At 46.8% G+C, this 16,314-nt stretch overlaps 1 protein-coding gene across 2 annotated transcripts; it reads right to left on the bottom strand.

Annotated features, from left to right (window-relative positions):
- Nucleotides 1–9,224: 9,224 nt before the first annotated feature.
- On the bottom strand, nt 9,225–16,110 carry RBM47 (RNA binding motif protein 47). Of its 2 annotated transcripts, XM_032186976.1 has the most exons (4): nt 14,958–16,110; nt 13,209–13,415; nt 10,141–10,343; nt 9,225–9,482 (listed from the first exon to the last, which is right to left on the bottom strand). In XM_032186976.1, exons 1-4 carry the CDS (start codon nt 16,084–16,086, stop codon nt 9,225–9,227), a joined length of 1,797 nt encoding a protein of 598 aa, XP_032042867.1. In that variant the 5' UTR covers nt 16,087–16,110. The 2 variants fall into 2 exon arrangements, with proteins under 2 accessions (XP_032042867.1, XP_032042866.1); XM_032186975.1 differs by lacking the exon at nt 13,209–13,415 and having other exon boundaries at nt 14,958–16,086.
- Between the last annotated feature and the right edge of the window lie 204 nt (nt 16,111–16,314).

The following is a 16,314-nucleotide window of genomic DNA, read 5'->3' as shown; positions in this document are numbered from 1 at the left end:
TTTTCAAGCTACAGCGCTTGGCCCTGAGCAGCTCCCCTTCCCCAGCCTTTCCCACTTCAAACCATTGTGTTTTTTTTCCCTCTTGTGGGCAAATCATTTACTGTAATTTAATGATCACAACCACATAAAATTCACTTCCTTGTGGTAAAAAAGAAAGGATTAAATGTCTCGGTTTATCTTTCCACGTGGGTCACGTGGCCAGGGCTGGTTGTAAAATGTGGGAGAACGGGTTTGAGGCGCAGCAGTGCCAAGTGCTGTACATTTCCGTATGCTCTCTACCCCGCGTATCACTCACAAAGACACCACAGAAAGACGAGGAAGTTTGCTTTCTCAGGGAGTGGATTTTTTTTTTAAATGTAATGCATCATTTATTATTCCTAAATCTAATCTTTTAAGACCTCAGTGCTGTCCTAGTCCCAACCCCAAAGGGAACAAGCTGAGAGAAACTCCTGCTCAGCCATACAAAAGCCGAAATGTTGAACAAAATCGGATGGCACGCTTGTAACAAAGCAATCAGCGTCTCAAAAAACCTCGTGAGCCACACAGATGGGATGCATATCTCAAAATCTCATACATCAATAAATGACCCCCCAGCTCTGAAGGAGCCCCTTGTGCAGCTGGTGACCTCTCATGCTAACAGCAGCACTAGGGGCTCGGGGGAAGGTGGTGGGGAAGGCCCACCTGGCTGGCATTTGGGAACGTGGCTGCTGGGTAGGGCGTGTTGGGTCAGAAGGAGTTTGGGACTCTGGGACTGTGCGGTGCCAAACAGGACTTGGTTCTCCTTGCCAATACAAATTGTAGAGGTTCATTTAAAGGATTCCTTTGTCCTTGGTGGGGCTCCTGCACTAGGCTGTAAGCAATTGAGCTTCTCTTACAAAGAGCCTTTTTCATCGTCACTTCCAAAGAGGCACTGGAATATGTAGGAAATGCTCTGTGCCCCCAGAGGAGAGGCAGTAGGCTCACGTCTGTCACACTTGAAGCAGATCCTGGGGCTTCAACCCTGTGGCTGGAGCTCACCTGAAGCCAGCCCCAGCAGTGGTGAGTGTCTATCCATTACTTCTGAGCGGCAGTGATGCTTGTGAATGCTGAAGACATGCTGACACCGTGCTCAGCCCCAGTCTTTCTTACCAGCAAAGCTTAAGATGAAGCACTTACTTGTGGGTGAATCCCAGCCCTGTTATGGGACACAGCCTGGGGTCTGTGCTCCATGGAAACTCTCTTTTGCTTCATATGAGGAAAGATTGAAACCAACAGGAAAAACACAATGCGAACTACAGTGTGTTGTAACTACTTTGTGTACACTACAACTGGCAACGCCTTGTTGGACAGGGTACGGACACTGTCTGGTTTTATGGAAAGCATGTGATGGGTTTTGAATGAGCCTCTGATGGTGCCTACAGGGAAGAAAGAACCATTTCCTAAATTGTGATGCACTTAACATTGCACCTTTGACAGCAGCGGTAATGATGTCTGTAATGATCCTACTGCTACTGATGGTGTTGGTCACCTTGCAGATACAGGACTGCTCAGCATCAGAGCCATTTAAAAAGCATCCCTCTTACTTCACTGGTGAATACAAAATCCTCATTTGAATTTCAGGCACTTTGCATACATGTATGTGGCTATTTCCATCTCTTGGAGTGAATCAGATTTCAGTATATTCCCCGGCATAAGAGAAATAAGCTTTTTGATCCAAAGAGACAGACAGAATTATTTCTTCCATTTATTTCTGTTTTGTGGGATCCTGTGAAAAAAAAAAAAATCATGCCTCTGATGGAGCAGGAGGTCTCTCTAGGGAGGTCTGGCTTGAAGACTAACACAGGGTCTGTTGGCAGAAACAAGATTAGCCTTTCTGTGCATCTCCCTTCTGGGCTGCTAGGAGGAAAGAGGAGTGTGTGGCCAACACACCCATATCGCTGCCCTTCTCAGTGCTCAACAGAGAAAAACAGAAAAGACAAATTAAGACATTTTCCTGTTTTTTGTGGATGTTACCTGCTTGCCCAGCCAAAGTCCCGAGTCTGACAGGCCAGTGCTGGGTGCATTGGTGTGGAGGAGCTGCTCTGCACTCCCTCTGTGGGGGGACAGCTCCAGCAGGGAGGGATGTCTGTCCAAACTAAGGACATGAAATGATTTCTTCCCTGCCACAGTATGATGCCTATTCCCATCTGATCAGCTTTCCCCCAGACCAAAGCCTCAGGATGCCACCCCAATGTCAAGGTTCCCAGTTTGTCTCGATGATACCTGTGGTGAATTCTTCAGATGTGTCTCCTCTGGTCTCCCTCAAATGCCTCGCCTCATGACTCAGGCTGCAAGTCTGACTCAGACATCATGCTCTTCCCCACCTTTCATTTCTGATGTAGGGCAATCCTGACGTACTTCACCTCATGATTCCTGGGGCTACTCCACGGCACGAGGGCCATTGGGTGTGCTCCAGGTCCTGCTGCAGCACCATGGGGTCAGGGCATGGCCAACAGTGACACCGTGGGAGGAGGTGTGTCTGCACAGAGTGTGTGGCTTGGTGCAGCCTCCGCACGTTGTAGCACTCCTTTGGATGTTTTGTCTTTTGGAAGGGTTTGCTGTGACACTTCAGGTGGTAACAAGAAGCTCTCCAGCTGAAGGTAGCAGAGGTTTAGTGGAGGTAGCCTGGTTTGAAGAAGATGCTGGTTTGAAGAACCAGACTTTGTTGTTGTCCCAACAACTAATTGTAGGGGCCTACTGATGGTACATGTCATTCCTCCCACAAAGGAGAAAGTAAAAATGTTGCCCACAGAGGATGCTGCTTCCTTTCTTACTCTGTGGAGTTCTTGGAGGGGAAGCCTAGACCACTTACACAACAACAAAGGGCAAGGTGATCAGGTGTTTTCTTGCTTGGATATGTCCTTGGTGACATGATCATTGTTGATGTGCTGATGCCACCCCACATTTTGCCTACCAGAGCCCTGCCTGGGCGGCACAGGGCCCTCCCGTGCACCTTGCCGTGCCCTCAGCATCTACACTGCTCCTGCCTGGCGATCTCCAGGTGCCCCCATGGTGCAGCCTGGAGGCCAGCCTTGCGGCTACTGGCTGTGGTGTGTCCCACACAAAAGCTGGTGAGCCGAGATGTCTGGCTGCCTGGAGTGGAGCCAGGCCTTGAGGGAATCCTTCACTTATCCACGTGGCTGGAAAACACTCTGATAAGGGACAGCAGACGAAAAGTCACAGACTGGGGAAACTAAGGATGCCCTGTGTGCAGGCGTATAGGTTTAATAAGTAATCCCTTGTTATCGCATACCTTGTTGAGTGATTGCAAGATACCCTGCTCTGTAACCTGCAGATTTGCTACAGGAGTGAGAATTGCTTGCTGCAGTTATTGTTTCAAAGCTTTGGAACAAAGGAACTGCTGGTAAGTGTAGGCTGTTTTGCTTCTGACCAATTTAAATGCCTCTCTCTCTCAGCAAGCCAGCTTGAGGTCACTCCCGTGGCTTGTGTAGGCTGCTTGCAGTTTTTGTCACGCTTCAGTGAGATCGTTTGGTTAACTGTGGCTTCCCACTTCCCACAAGCAAGCGGACTGCAGACAGAGGCCAAGCTGACACAGAACCTCAGTGACATTGCAAACACGTCCAAGGACAGGCTCAAAGAGCAGCCAGACCTGTTCACCTCTGGCAAAAATTAAATGTGGTGGTTTGGAGAGAGGTAAGAAAGAATGAACAAAAGCATATCGTGCTTCAAAGTAAAAGTACAGCCATGGACAACCAGGGCATGAAATGTGGTACTGCTTCTGTCTGGTGACCACCATACAACCTGGTCACATACAGAAGCATGGGAGCTGCCAGGGTAGGCGCAAACCCACAACCAAAGCAGAGGTTGTGATTTTACCTCTATGAATACCCTTGGGAATGACAGCAGAACTTTTTAACAGGGTGGGACAATCCACTGATCTTCCCTCAGGATGAAAGGTGGCTGTGGGTACACCTATGGGGACGGAGGAGCAGCCTCAGAGTCTGCCATGGGGCAGGGCATTGCCCAACACAGCCCATTCAGATGGAGATGTCTGTCACCATGTTGGAAAGATGGGGCTGTTTGGTGCAGGTGGGACAAGTCTGAGCACATTTGAGCTGTTTCCTGCACAGTTTTCTAATGAAGAGTTAGCCCTTGACTTGTCACCTCCTGCAAGCAGGATCTCTAGTTTTGCCCCATTAAGGACCTCAGGGCTGAGTTTCTGTCTTCTTTGGTTAGGAAACTGGCAAACACCAGTCCTGGCCTTCTGGCTGGAGGAAGAAATAATCTGATCTAATTCGTTGGCTTGACAGGAAATATTTTGTATGGAGATATTTCTACAGTCTGGTCTGTATCAAATTCCAGATTTTTTTTCCCCTCTTTAGCATCTTGAATGGCTATAATCTCATGGTGCCTGTCTTCGTGTTAAGAGAGGACTTGATGCACAAAACTGCCTTTTTTCTTTTCCTAACTTCCACTTTCTCCCTGCAACACCCTTCCTGCTGTTTCGTTTCCAGGCAGGACATAGCCCTGAAACTCAGTCAAGCGTGATTCAGCATTTAATTGACACACTGGTGTATAAAACCTGGCTCTGCTGACTTTCAGATGCACAGCAGAGGTAGTTTCCCCTGCGATGAGGTAGGTCTGGCCTTTATTTGTTTTACAGGTCAGCATGATGGGCCACTTTTGTGGCTGATACGCATCAAGGGAGCAGCAAGCTCTGCCAGTAGCTGCTGAGGACCCAGCCCAGAGATGCTACACGTGTAACATCAGTCACAGAGCAGAACATAGGATACTCTGCATGCCTTTTAGATGCACTGAAGATGTATTTTTCATATGCTGTGAGCTCTAGAGCTTATATAAATAAGATGTTGCAATATCAGAGTGGTGTTAATCCACTTGAATTTCTTGTTAATGTGTTTATATAGTCGCTGTGTCACAGAGGTATTAATGTGTGCTCTTTCCAGAAAAAAAAAAAGTCGAGGCTGCTTTTAGCACTTCAAGTTGATACCAACCAGAGAAGGGCATGTCTGCTCTTCAAGACCATCAAGAAATATGGTCAGAGAGGGAATGGGATCAACTTGGCAATGTTCTGAGTTGTCACGATGCCCAAGGCTCCTGACATTCCTGAGGCAGCAAGGTCATCTTAAAAGTACTGTTGCATTTCTCTGGCATTGTTTATGTTAATATCCTGAGAATGACTTGCATATTTGAACCTTATGATGGGTTAATCATTAATTACAGTATTACAACACTGAAATAAGAAACCAGCAATCTAGGAAAATAACAAATTCTCTTGTGAAGTGTCTGTTTAGAAAGAGCCAGAGCATGCTCTGTAGACTGATTTTAATTTAGGATAGCATGGATAAAGGGAAAGAGGAAAATTCCACTAAAACATTTTAGTGTGGCACAATTCTTCGTCTCACTTGGAAAAAGCTGATGTCTGTGGAGTGTGTGTCTGTGTAGCTCTGAACACCTGTAAGGGCTGTGGTTTTTGTTTCTTTCTCATCTCCAGATGGAGGTGGACCTCTAGGGAGTGGTAAGGTCAGCAAGGGACTGCAGGGAAAACATTAGTCTTCCTGTGTAACTTGGTGGTTTGCCCAACAGGTAAAGTCCTAATGTGACTATCTCTCCTTGAAAGCTGCTTGTAGCATTGTGATTACCCAGTCCCTGAACAAGATACATGTACAGTGACCTGGTTCTGGGGAGTTTTGCTGGGACATGCAGACTCCTTAAACCAAAGCTGCAAGGAAAACAGGTGGAATTAGGTGACTGTCTCCCACCTCCAAATCCTACTCTTCCAGAGCCTTTCAGTTTTCTAACACACACTCACAATTGAAAAAAAAAAAAAAAAAAAAAAAAGAGACAGTGAAGACAGGGAAACCTTTCATGATCCTTTCATGATTAGTATCTTCCAGCAAGCCCAAGGCATGTTATCATGAAATGCCTTGACCTGAAGGCACTGTGGGAAAAGATGGTTAAAGAAAGGAAGTTGCAGATACTTTTGCTTCCTAATGAGGGACATGGAAGGAAGTGCAATATTTGTTCTCTTCTCCTTCTCTTTCGGATTATTCCCTAACACTAATGCCTGATTTAGTCACTTCTGCCTTCCTTCTGCTTTGCCTCAGAGTTTAACTCTGCTCCCTCACACTGCTCTTCTACCAAGACTTGGTATCTGCAGCAAATTTTCTTCAGATGGACTTCGAGCAAGGAAGCAAACAGGTATTCTGGAGGACTGCAATGCTGCCGAGAGGTGCAGCCTAGTTATCTGTGCCTGAAAGGACTGCTTTTGAAGGCTAAAGTGAGCTGAGATGATAATGATGTGCTGTTTTCTCTCAACAGGGCACCTCAGTGCCAGCTCCCAGCACTTCTGGGAGCACAGTGGGGTTACAGAGGTTTTGTGCAGCTGGTGAATGGAAAGCATGAGGACACCAGCTTTGTCTCTTCCATTCATATCCAGGCATGGTCTTTAAACTGGATGTGAAAAGAGTCTGGGGCTGATCAGAGGCCGCTGGAAGAATGGTGAGGTGCCCCATACACATGTTGGGATGGGTCCTGTCCTCCAGGCCATCTCCCCTTCCCGAGGAGCCCATGAGGATGCAGGCTGTGGCACCCTGCTGCCCTCCTGCCCCAAGCACCCCCTCCCCAGCTGGGAGGTAGCATGTTGCCCACCAGGAAGCCTGCGCAGCATCAGGCTTCACCTGGCAGTGGGATGTCACAAAGAAATATCAGTCGCTCTTTTTAAAGAATGCTTTATTCACTACATCCTAGAAATGTACCGTAAATAGAGCAAGAACTAAATAAACTCAGAGGCTTCCGACAGTACAGAAAACAGAGATACAATAAAACACCTAAAATATCAGCTCTTTCAAGAATAAGGCACACTAGTTTTTTTTTCTTCCTTTTTTTTTTTTTTTTTTATAATATATATATATATTTCTTTGAATAGTTTGTTCTTAACCTAAAGATGTTCACATTTCAAGTTATCAGACTTACCTCAGTAGTAGTGTACATGAAATGGTTCAGAAGCAAGTGGAAAAGACGGGGGCAGGAGGCTATGGCCCCGCGTCCTGTCTCTCCTGCCTTGGTGTGGTGGCCTGGAGGCTCACCCTCTTTGGGTTCCTTTCTGTCCCTACTGCAAGCAGCAGGAACCAGTGGGGAGGGGATGGATGGGAGGGCAACCATCACCCTTCGTCCCTCCTCTGAGTTGGCTGTGGTTGTGGTGGAGGGGCTGGAAAGGGGACCGCAGAGCCCACTATGCCTGGAGGCCATTGAGATGTGCTGCAATCCGTGGTGGCATTTAGTGTTGAGCTGTACAAGGCCTTAGAGGGAACCCCCAGCATTTTTTGAGCATCCTTACCAGGGTATTTCTGGAAGGCCTTGCCCGCTTCACCTCCTCTCACCCTAAAAACAGGCAGGGCCTTCAGGTTTTGGGGCTAAGGGTTGCGTTTCCGAAAGATCTGGGACAGACAATAAAAGCCTCCGGGGAAGGGGCACAGAGGAGCAGAGTCCGACTTAATGGTTAACTTCCTCACAGTGCTTCTGATAGCAGTTGGACAGTTTTACATAGAGCTCAGCTTTGCTGAGTAAGAGCACCTAAAAAACAACCGCTCAATTTTGAGGCAAGAAAAATATGCATTAGAAGGTCACTTTACTGAGCTGGAGGTGATCTGGAAGTGGTTCAGTTGTCAAAACATACTTTATATGAAACCCCTTCAGTTGGTATTTATACCATAAAATGCAAAGCAAAATGGTTTACTCAGTCCCTGCTTCACACCTCCTTTCACTGGAGTAGTGTTTGCAGAGCTGACATTCTTCATCAAATGGGCAAGATATTTCTTTAACATTTTACTATACTTTACATTCACTGCACTACTAAATAAAAGCCTTTAAACAGGCCACAAAACACTGCAATAATATATTTACTTCTTAATAAAACAAACTTTTTTTTTATAACATCGAAATAAACTGCCTTTGTTTTGTGGCAAACCACATACCATGTAAATTTGCAACATAAAATGACTTTTAAAATGTGTATTTACAAGCTCTACATCTTTAAATCATCAGGTCCAATCCCTCCCATCCCTGATGTGCATGCGTAACTCCAGGTGCGGAGAACTGGAGTCGAGTGTGGAAGGGAGGCCGGGAGGGATGCCAGCCCTGCTGTATTAATTCCAGTATCACTACCACCCCTAGTACCTTGGAAATTTCTCACAGAACATGATGAAGCTATGGGTAAGCAGCACTGCACGTCCTGCTGGCAGGAGCAGGCGTGCTCTTGCCTACAACAGCATACATTCTCAGTCACTACAGCATTTACTTCAAAGAATAAAACAAAGAGCATTTAAAAAGAGCCTAGGTTTTATACTGGATGAAGATTGAAGTCAAGACACCTTGCACGAAATATCAGGTGCTCGTTTCTGCACGTGCTCCAAGGCTGAACTACAGGTAGCTTCAATAAATAGAAAATCCAGTTCTCAAGGAAAACTCAGAGCCTTTCCTTTGCTTATTATAAGCCTGCCAATCACACTGTGAAGAGGTCTGTGTGAGGAGGCTTTTTTTTTCTTCTTCTTTCCAAAAAACCAATATTAGTACTTTTGATTTCAAATGATAACAAACAGATTGTATTAATGCCAGCACAAAAATGCAGAGGTCTTGCACATTTTTCAAATTGCACTTTCCAGTATAACATTTTTTTAAATAAGATACTTGTTGTTTTTTATTTTCTTAAAAAAAAATCTAAGGTATGTATTCTTTAAATATTGAATATATTCTTCAAAATATATTGTTTAAACTTTCCCTAGCTGCTCAGGTGTGCTTTTTAATATATAGCAGATATATTATTAAAGGCACTACAAAATAGACATCTCTGGAGTGCAGAAGTTACTAAAAAATAACCTTCATACCACAAATATATTGAAAATATAACTGCTAAAAAAAAAAGACCCTATGCAACCCCACTATGATGCGTATAAATGCACATAAGCGATGGGCTCAATGCACTGAGGTCGTTTAGAAATGTATGAATACAGGCGTGTTAAATTTTAAAAATAGCCTAAAAAAGTTAGTGAAAACTTCAAGCATAGAAAACATTTCAAACACGTTTTTTTCCATGACATTCTTCACTTGCAGGTTCTGCATCAGTTTACAGAGTCCAGACGTTACTGTTTTGCAGCAGGCACGTTCTTCATAAATAGTAAAGTGTTCCTTCAGTGTTTGTTTCTCTGCCGCCCTCCGTGCCGACAGTCTCAGTACGTCTGGTAGACGTCGTGGATGGGCACCTGGATGGTGGCAGCAGGGAATGCCGGAGGCATGTAGCCAGCGTACCCTCCGTAGGCAGCAGCGGCGGCAGCAGCGGCAGCGGCCGCATTCTTCTGTAGCGTGGCTATCGTCGCTGTTGCTGCGGCAGGCGCCGCGAATGGCACGTAACTTGTCCCGTAAATGCCGGCGGCGGGGATCCTCTGCACATTGGGGGCCATGGTGTACACCGGCGTTATGGGGCGGCCCTGGAATTGGAGTCGCAGAAAGTCCTGAGTTGGAGGGTACCCATGAGGGTCGCCCAGTCCAACTCCTGACTTCACACAGAGCAGCCTCAGTCAAACCTGGTATCTAAGAGCCCTGTCCACACGCTTCCTGACCACCCATGGCTTGGTGCCATGACCCTGGGGAGCCTGTCCCAGTGCCCGACCACCTCTGGGTGCAGAACCTTTCCCTAACCCCCAGCCTGACCCTCCCCTGTCCCAGCTCCATGCCGTTCCCTCGGGTCCTGTCGCTGTCCCCAGAGAGCAGAGCTCAGCACCTGCCCCTCCGCTCCCCTCGTGAGGGAGCTGCAGGCCGCCATGAGGCCTCCCCTCAGCCTGCTCTGCTCCGGGCTGAGCAAACCAAGGGACCACAGCTGCTCCTCATACGTTTTCTCCAACAGACCCTTCACCATCTTTGTTTCCCTCCTTTAGATACATTTTAATATTTTCATACCCTTCATATTTTTATAGCCTTATAATATACCCTTATATTTATATAAGGTGTAGCTCAGCTGCCAGATATAAGCTGCAGATGAGTCTCAAGTTACATGAGATGAATTTCTCTGTATGTCCTGGGCACATGGGACAAAATAACAGGAGCAGAAATCAGCCCTGAGCTGTACTGGGATGACCCTGAACTCACCTGGAAGGGGGGAGGCGTTGACACAGCCGGTATTACAGCTGCGGCTGCGGCTGCTGCAGCAGCTGCTGCACTGGCTGGGTCCTGCTGGACGGCAATAGGGTTGATGATGTGCTCAACTGCGTGGATCTTGCCATCTTCCATCATCTTGGCTGGTGGCGCGGCCTGAAACATGGAGTACTGGGCACTGATCGCAGGGATGGCCACTAGGAGAGACCAGAGACATCAGGTGTTTTGGGAGAGGGTCTCCAGAGCCTCATCTCAAAGAGCACACAGCCCTCCCTCCTGGCTATGCCAGCTCTCCCATGCTGCTTTCATCAGGACAGGTAGCCCCATGTGCCAGTGAGGGACGTGGGGCACCTCCACCCTCCCTGCAGGTCAGAGCACCACAAATGCTGTCAGGAGCTGTGCATGGTGATGGGCTTGGTGCTGCTTGCTCTTCCCAGTACTTGTCCCCTTGTCATGGGTGTCCCAGGGCCAGAACCCTGCCCTGGATCTACATAGCCCCTTCTGACCATCACCATCATCTCTCTGGTGAAGAGTGTGGCCTCAGTTCAGAGATGGGTGGGAGCACCTACTGCCCTGGTGAAGTCCCCGCTCCAGCTGCTGAGATTGAGGGAAGTGTGGTTACTTCAGGAAAGAAAAGTGAAGTTTGTACTGCAGAACTTGCAGGCAGCAACTGGCCCAGCCTATATCCTGTCCTTTGGCCAACCCTGTGAAATACCAGCTGATTTACTACTGTATGTTTCCCAGGACTAACTTGGCTAAATACATTTTATCCCATCTTTCTGGTACAGCATCAATTTGTTTAATGGCACTAAAAAAGAAATTACTCTTAAGAGAATGCTCCTCATGCCAAAATTGGACAATGCAAAATAATTAGAGCTAAGGTCTTCCAGATAAAGGGAAAATGCTCTGAGCAGAATAACTGTGTTCAGAGGCAGTGAGTATGTGTGTGCTTCTAGGGGAGCTTCACTGCTTAGAGAAGAAATGTGCTTCGCTAGACATTCCCAATAACAACATTTGTAATTCCATCGTTGCCTCATAATGTGCTGTTCAGCCTTCAGCTCTGAAGCCTTTCTGCAGGACTTGTATTCGTAAGGAAAATGGGATAAGTAATAAAGATGGACTAAGAGGTGATGTTGGCAACTATGAGAGGGGCAGCCATTAAGCCAGAAATGAAGCCAAATTAGCACACAGCTTTGTTTCACTGGGATGAAACTTAGCAATATGGAAGTGTGCAATTCTGCCTGTGGGCAGGACAGGTCTCAGCAAGTAGTATTCTCGTTTTGATCACGGAGACTTCAACAAGGGATCTGATCATATATCTTTTAGGCAGAGGTGTTTCCACCTCCGGTGATGTCCCATTATCTCAAGCAGAGACTTCTGCCTGTGACTTTTTCCAGCCTTCCTTCTACACCAGTTCCACCTGGTCAGCTAAACCCAATTTTATCAGTGCTTTAAATAACCTGGATAATGTCCCACTGAAGAAAAGGCAAAAGCTCACGTGCTCCATTCTGCAGTAACTTCTGGCAGAAAAGCAGAAACAGGCAGCTGGGGTATTGGGGTGTTGTCTCAAAAGTTTCCTAACCATTTGTAAAGAAAAGAACTTTAAGATATTTCTAAATGGATGGAAACTGGAAACTGCAGAGTCTGTTCCTCTCTACTTCTCCATTCTGGTAGTGTGATTTCAGAGTAATTTCCTTTTGATAACAGAGGTAAGTCTCACACGTAGTTCCTTTTACCAGGTCAGCTGGTCTGGTTGGAGAAAAGAGACCAAGTGCTTCTGTGCTCACAGCTTGCGCTGGAACCACGTGAGATGGAAAGACCAGATAAAGAGATCTGAATCTGAACATGTTTCAAGTGAGAAACATTTAGACTTGAGATTCAGGTTTTGTTTGGTAGTTGAATTAATTACACAGACACCACTAATAAATACTAGGATAAAATCAAGCACGTGTTTCAAAAATCACTTTTCAAGCATCCTTTAGTAATACCTGGAATTCCTGAAGTATCTTTACAAACATACATAGTGGTAATATTTTCTACTTGCGAGTGGATAGTTTTCTCAGGAAGTCTCAGATCTTCCTTTGGAAATGGTCCTAATCTTTTAACAACATTCCTACTTCTCTAGACCTCTTCTCACATTATTTCATGCAGCTGTTGTGAAGAACTCTTCAGAGTTTTCATTAGATGCAGGTTGTAGTTTCCACTGACATTATGAAACACGTCCCGGTAAACCACTACAGCTTTAGTATTCAACACTGTTTAGGTCTGCAATTAAAATTTGCATGGGGAGAGGAGTGGAGAGAAAACCAGAGGACTTGTACAAGAGAGCTTGTACCTCTCACCCTCATCTCTTCCTTAGGCCTTAGGCTGCTTTAAAAAAAAAAAAAAAAAAAAAAAAAAAAAAAAAAAAAAAAAAAGCAAAGGCTGGATATTCAGCTGAGGATGTGGCAGAAAAAGGCAAACCCTGCCCTGGCCCTTAGGCTGGCTCCCCGCAGCTCAGCAGAGCTCAGAGGTCTGCTGTAGGTTGCTTGGTGGCTGTGGGCAGGACACCTGCATTGCTCACACTGCTGATGGTGATCAAGGAGCTCTCCTTAACCAGGGACTTTCCTGCCATGGGAAAACCCCAGGTCCTTTTCCCAAATTCATGGAACTGGAGAAATAAGAACTGAGCAGGGGAGAGTTCTGGCCTGGCTGGAAATTTGGGAAGGCAATTGCCCAGGGTGAAATTAACAGAAAAGAAATTTGGGGAGAGGAAGTTTGCTCCTAGTTACCATGCTCTGGTGTACAAGACTAGACAAAGGGGAAAGTCTACTTCCTCCTGAGGAGGTGCAAAAGGGGACAGGAGGAGGCAGCTTCTGCTCTTTTTTCCTCTGGACTGAAGGGCTCCTAGATGCTCTTGTCACCTGTCCTACTGCATGTTTGCAGGAAGCCCAGCCAGAGCCAGACAAGGGACCATCTCCACCACCACATGGGCTGGTCTTAGACCAGAGCAGGAGCTCTCCAGCCACCTCTGTGTTCCCCCCCATCCTGCAGGCATACCCAACCCAACTGCTCACACTAACCTGCACCAGGCTTAATGGCCACTGGGTTGACAGCAGGTAATTCCAGGTTGGGCACCAGCTCGTATCCTTTTTCCTGCTGTTTTCCTTTGCCTTCATGGTATCTGCTGTATATGCCACGTCCGGCGGAGTACCCCCCCAGGTAGGAGCCCCGGGGGCCGGGGGCTCTGTTGCCAGCTGCACCTCGCCCTCTGCCTCGTATGCTGCCTGCTTATGATAAAAACATAGAAGAGGATGGTGAATAACAGACAGTAACAGCATCATGGGGAGTGCAAGCCACCTCAGACTTTGGGAAACCAGGAAGCATGTACTTAGAAATGAGGCTGCTGCTGTCAGTTTGATCTAAGTGACTTTGTTTATGAAAACAGAAGAGTTTGGCCTTAGATGCACCTAGTAAGACTATGAAAGTTTTGCTCTTGATCTTTCTGACTGTAAATTAACGGTTTATTTATGGTGATGCAACTCTTGTGGCCAGTTTTATGAGCGTTGTACAGTCAGCAGGGAGAGAGAGGCTCCTCCAGAGGCGATTTCTATGCAGCAGAAACAGCTTCTGCTCTCAGCTGTCCTCCAGAGGAAACAGCCTCTCAGCAATGGGGCCATGTAGTGGTGGCCCAAAGCTGTACCTGGCCTTTAATCAGCTTTGTCCCACCACTGAATATATTTTAAATAGAGCCTTTTGCTTTCTTTCTGTGTATGTGAATATTACACATCTCCAACAGTACTGCCTCTATTTATCTTAGCAGCACCACACACTTTAAAACAGTACTTTGGACATTGTGGTATTAATGTGCTCTGTGATGGCCTAATTGCACATTTAGGCTGTTGGTTAGCTCATCTGTGGTTCATGACAAGTACAGATCTGGAATTTGAGCTGAGGCTGTAATTCTTGATCAGCTAGAGTTAAAAATATTTATTGTTTTACGTGGGTGCCTGAATAATACATTCATGCTAAACTGCCTGTTGTATGGAAATGCACATTAAGTTTCAGGAAACTACAATTCCTGTAAGTACAGGATAACTGTAATTATTACACCAATTAAAACTGCTAGATTTTTTTTTTTTTTAAATGAATAACTGATTTCCAGTTAATTTTGGTTGTAATGGTTGTAATCCATAACTAATTAAAGCATACATAATAAAAGAATCATTCTGCACTCATGTTATTCCTTCTGCTAATAGTTCTTAACAGACTTTATGAAGGACACATCACTTGCTGTCATCCTAATGCAGAGGGCAGATGACACCTGGAGAGTTTCCAACAGGCTTTCCCCGACACCCTTCCCTTTGGATGACCAGGTCTGCTGGGTGGCTCTCACCAGACCCACATCTCTAGGAGAAGGCAGAGGGAGCATCCTTTGTCATGATGTCTAATACTCAGGATAAAGCTGTTCAGGAGGAGGCATCAGAAGCTGAAGTCCTCGGACTGTCCATTTACCCAGACAGTACAACACTCATAAAAAAAAAGATCCCTCTCTTCTTTACCCCACGCTTCATCTGTTTGCTCATTCTTTTAGCATAGTTTTGATGCCTCCTTCAAACTGGCATGTACTTTAGCAATTATCTCTAGATAAACACACTCTGCGTAGTCATAACTTTAAATGAGATGGACCATACATATGATAAAAAGACTTATAAAAGAGTGTTTAAGAAAAAAGTGCCAAGCACCAGCTGTCCTTTGGCTCAGGCAGACCTTGGTTCACGTCAGCCTGAGATCAAGCCTGCCCATCACTTCCCCTAATTGTGCTTACTAACCTTTCACAAAGTAATCTCTGTTGGGCCCAATCAGGGCATTGTACGGATATCCATAATACGCTAGTGTGTACGGATCGCAAGAGTAAACATAATTAGGTTGCTGAGCTACTTCGGGTGTTGCTGCAGCCCCTCCTTTCGCTGCTTTCTGGTAGCGAGTGTACTGTTCCTTGTCCACCGGCTTGGCCAAGGTAACCTCCAGGCACGAGCCTTCCAGTTCGACACCATTGAGGTTGTTCATGGCGTGGATGGCATCTTCTCTGGTTGCAAAGTGCACAAAGGCGTAATCACGTATTTTTTTCACCCGCTCTACACAGCCGGGGTTAAACTGCCCAAAGACCTTTTTAATGGTGTCCTCTGTGGTCTCAATCATCAAGTTCCTCACATAGAGGATTTTAACAGTCTCCATGACATCTTCATCCACGTCGATCTCTGGTTCTGCCCAGTCAACAGCAATTTGGTGTCCCCACAGCTGGATCCTTCCCGGCATGAGCTTCCTCCTGGCCATCGCTGCTGCTCGGTGGCTCTCGTACTCCACAAAGGCGAAGCCTCTGTTCTTCATCTTGTCTGCAGCGCTCGCGTACACGATGACATCCAGCACGCCTTCTGTCACCTTGGCGATCTCCTCCAGGATCTCCTCTCTCTTCTTCATTTTGGGAATGCCTCCAATGAAGAGCCGGCAGTTGTCCACGCTGCAGCACACACCCAGCAGCCTGCCGGGGCGGATCTCGTAGTTGTTCAGCTCTCTGACGGCTCGCTTCGCCTCGTGCTTCTGCGTGTACATCACGAAGGCGTAGCCACGGTTCTTCCCGTCAAAGTCCATCATCAGGCGCATTTCATAGATGCGGCCGACGGACTCAAACACGGGGACGAGCTCGTCTTCATAGACGTCGCGGGGGATTTTGCCCACAAAGACTTCGCAGCCGCGAGGAGGGTGCAGGCCCTCCCAGCCGGGAGGAGGGCCACCGTACTTGCGTTGCCCGTTCTCCTGGATCATGCTGTACCCGGTGCGCTCCATCAGCGCCAGCAGAGCCGCCTCGTTGGGCGCACCGGCTACGCCTTCGGGGACTTTTGTGGCAGCCACATTGGAGGAATCGTTGCTCATCCTTGCAGTGGAGTCTTCAGCGGTCATGATGTCAAACTCATTCAAAGCCCGATAAAACCTGGACACAGGAAGAAGCAGGACACTCGTTAGAAGGTGTTAGCTACCACCAGAAAGCCACCCTTCTCTCCTGGCCTCCTGCAAGCTCATTTTTTCAAGAGAAGCACCCATTCGGTACCATCCCCTGGCTCCTCTAGGCCTTCATAGGAACAGTCAAGTGGGAAATAATAAATACACTTTAGCATCAGGGGGAAACGA

This window comes from Aythya fuligula, chromosome 4 (genome assembly GCF_009819795.1).
Source record: "Aythya fuligula isolate bAytFul2 chromosome 4, bAytFul2.pri, whole genome shotgun sequence".
Lineage (NCBI taxonomy): Eukaryota > Metazoa > Chordata > Aves > Anseriformes > Anatidae > Aythya > Aythya fuligula.
Note: the sequence above shows the minus strand (reverse complement) of the source record. Positions and strands in the feature narration are given on the sequence as shown.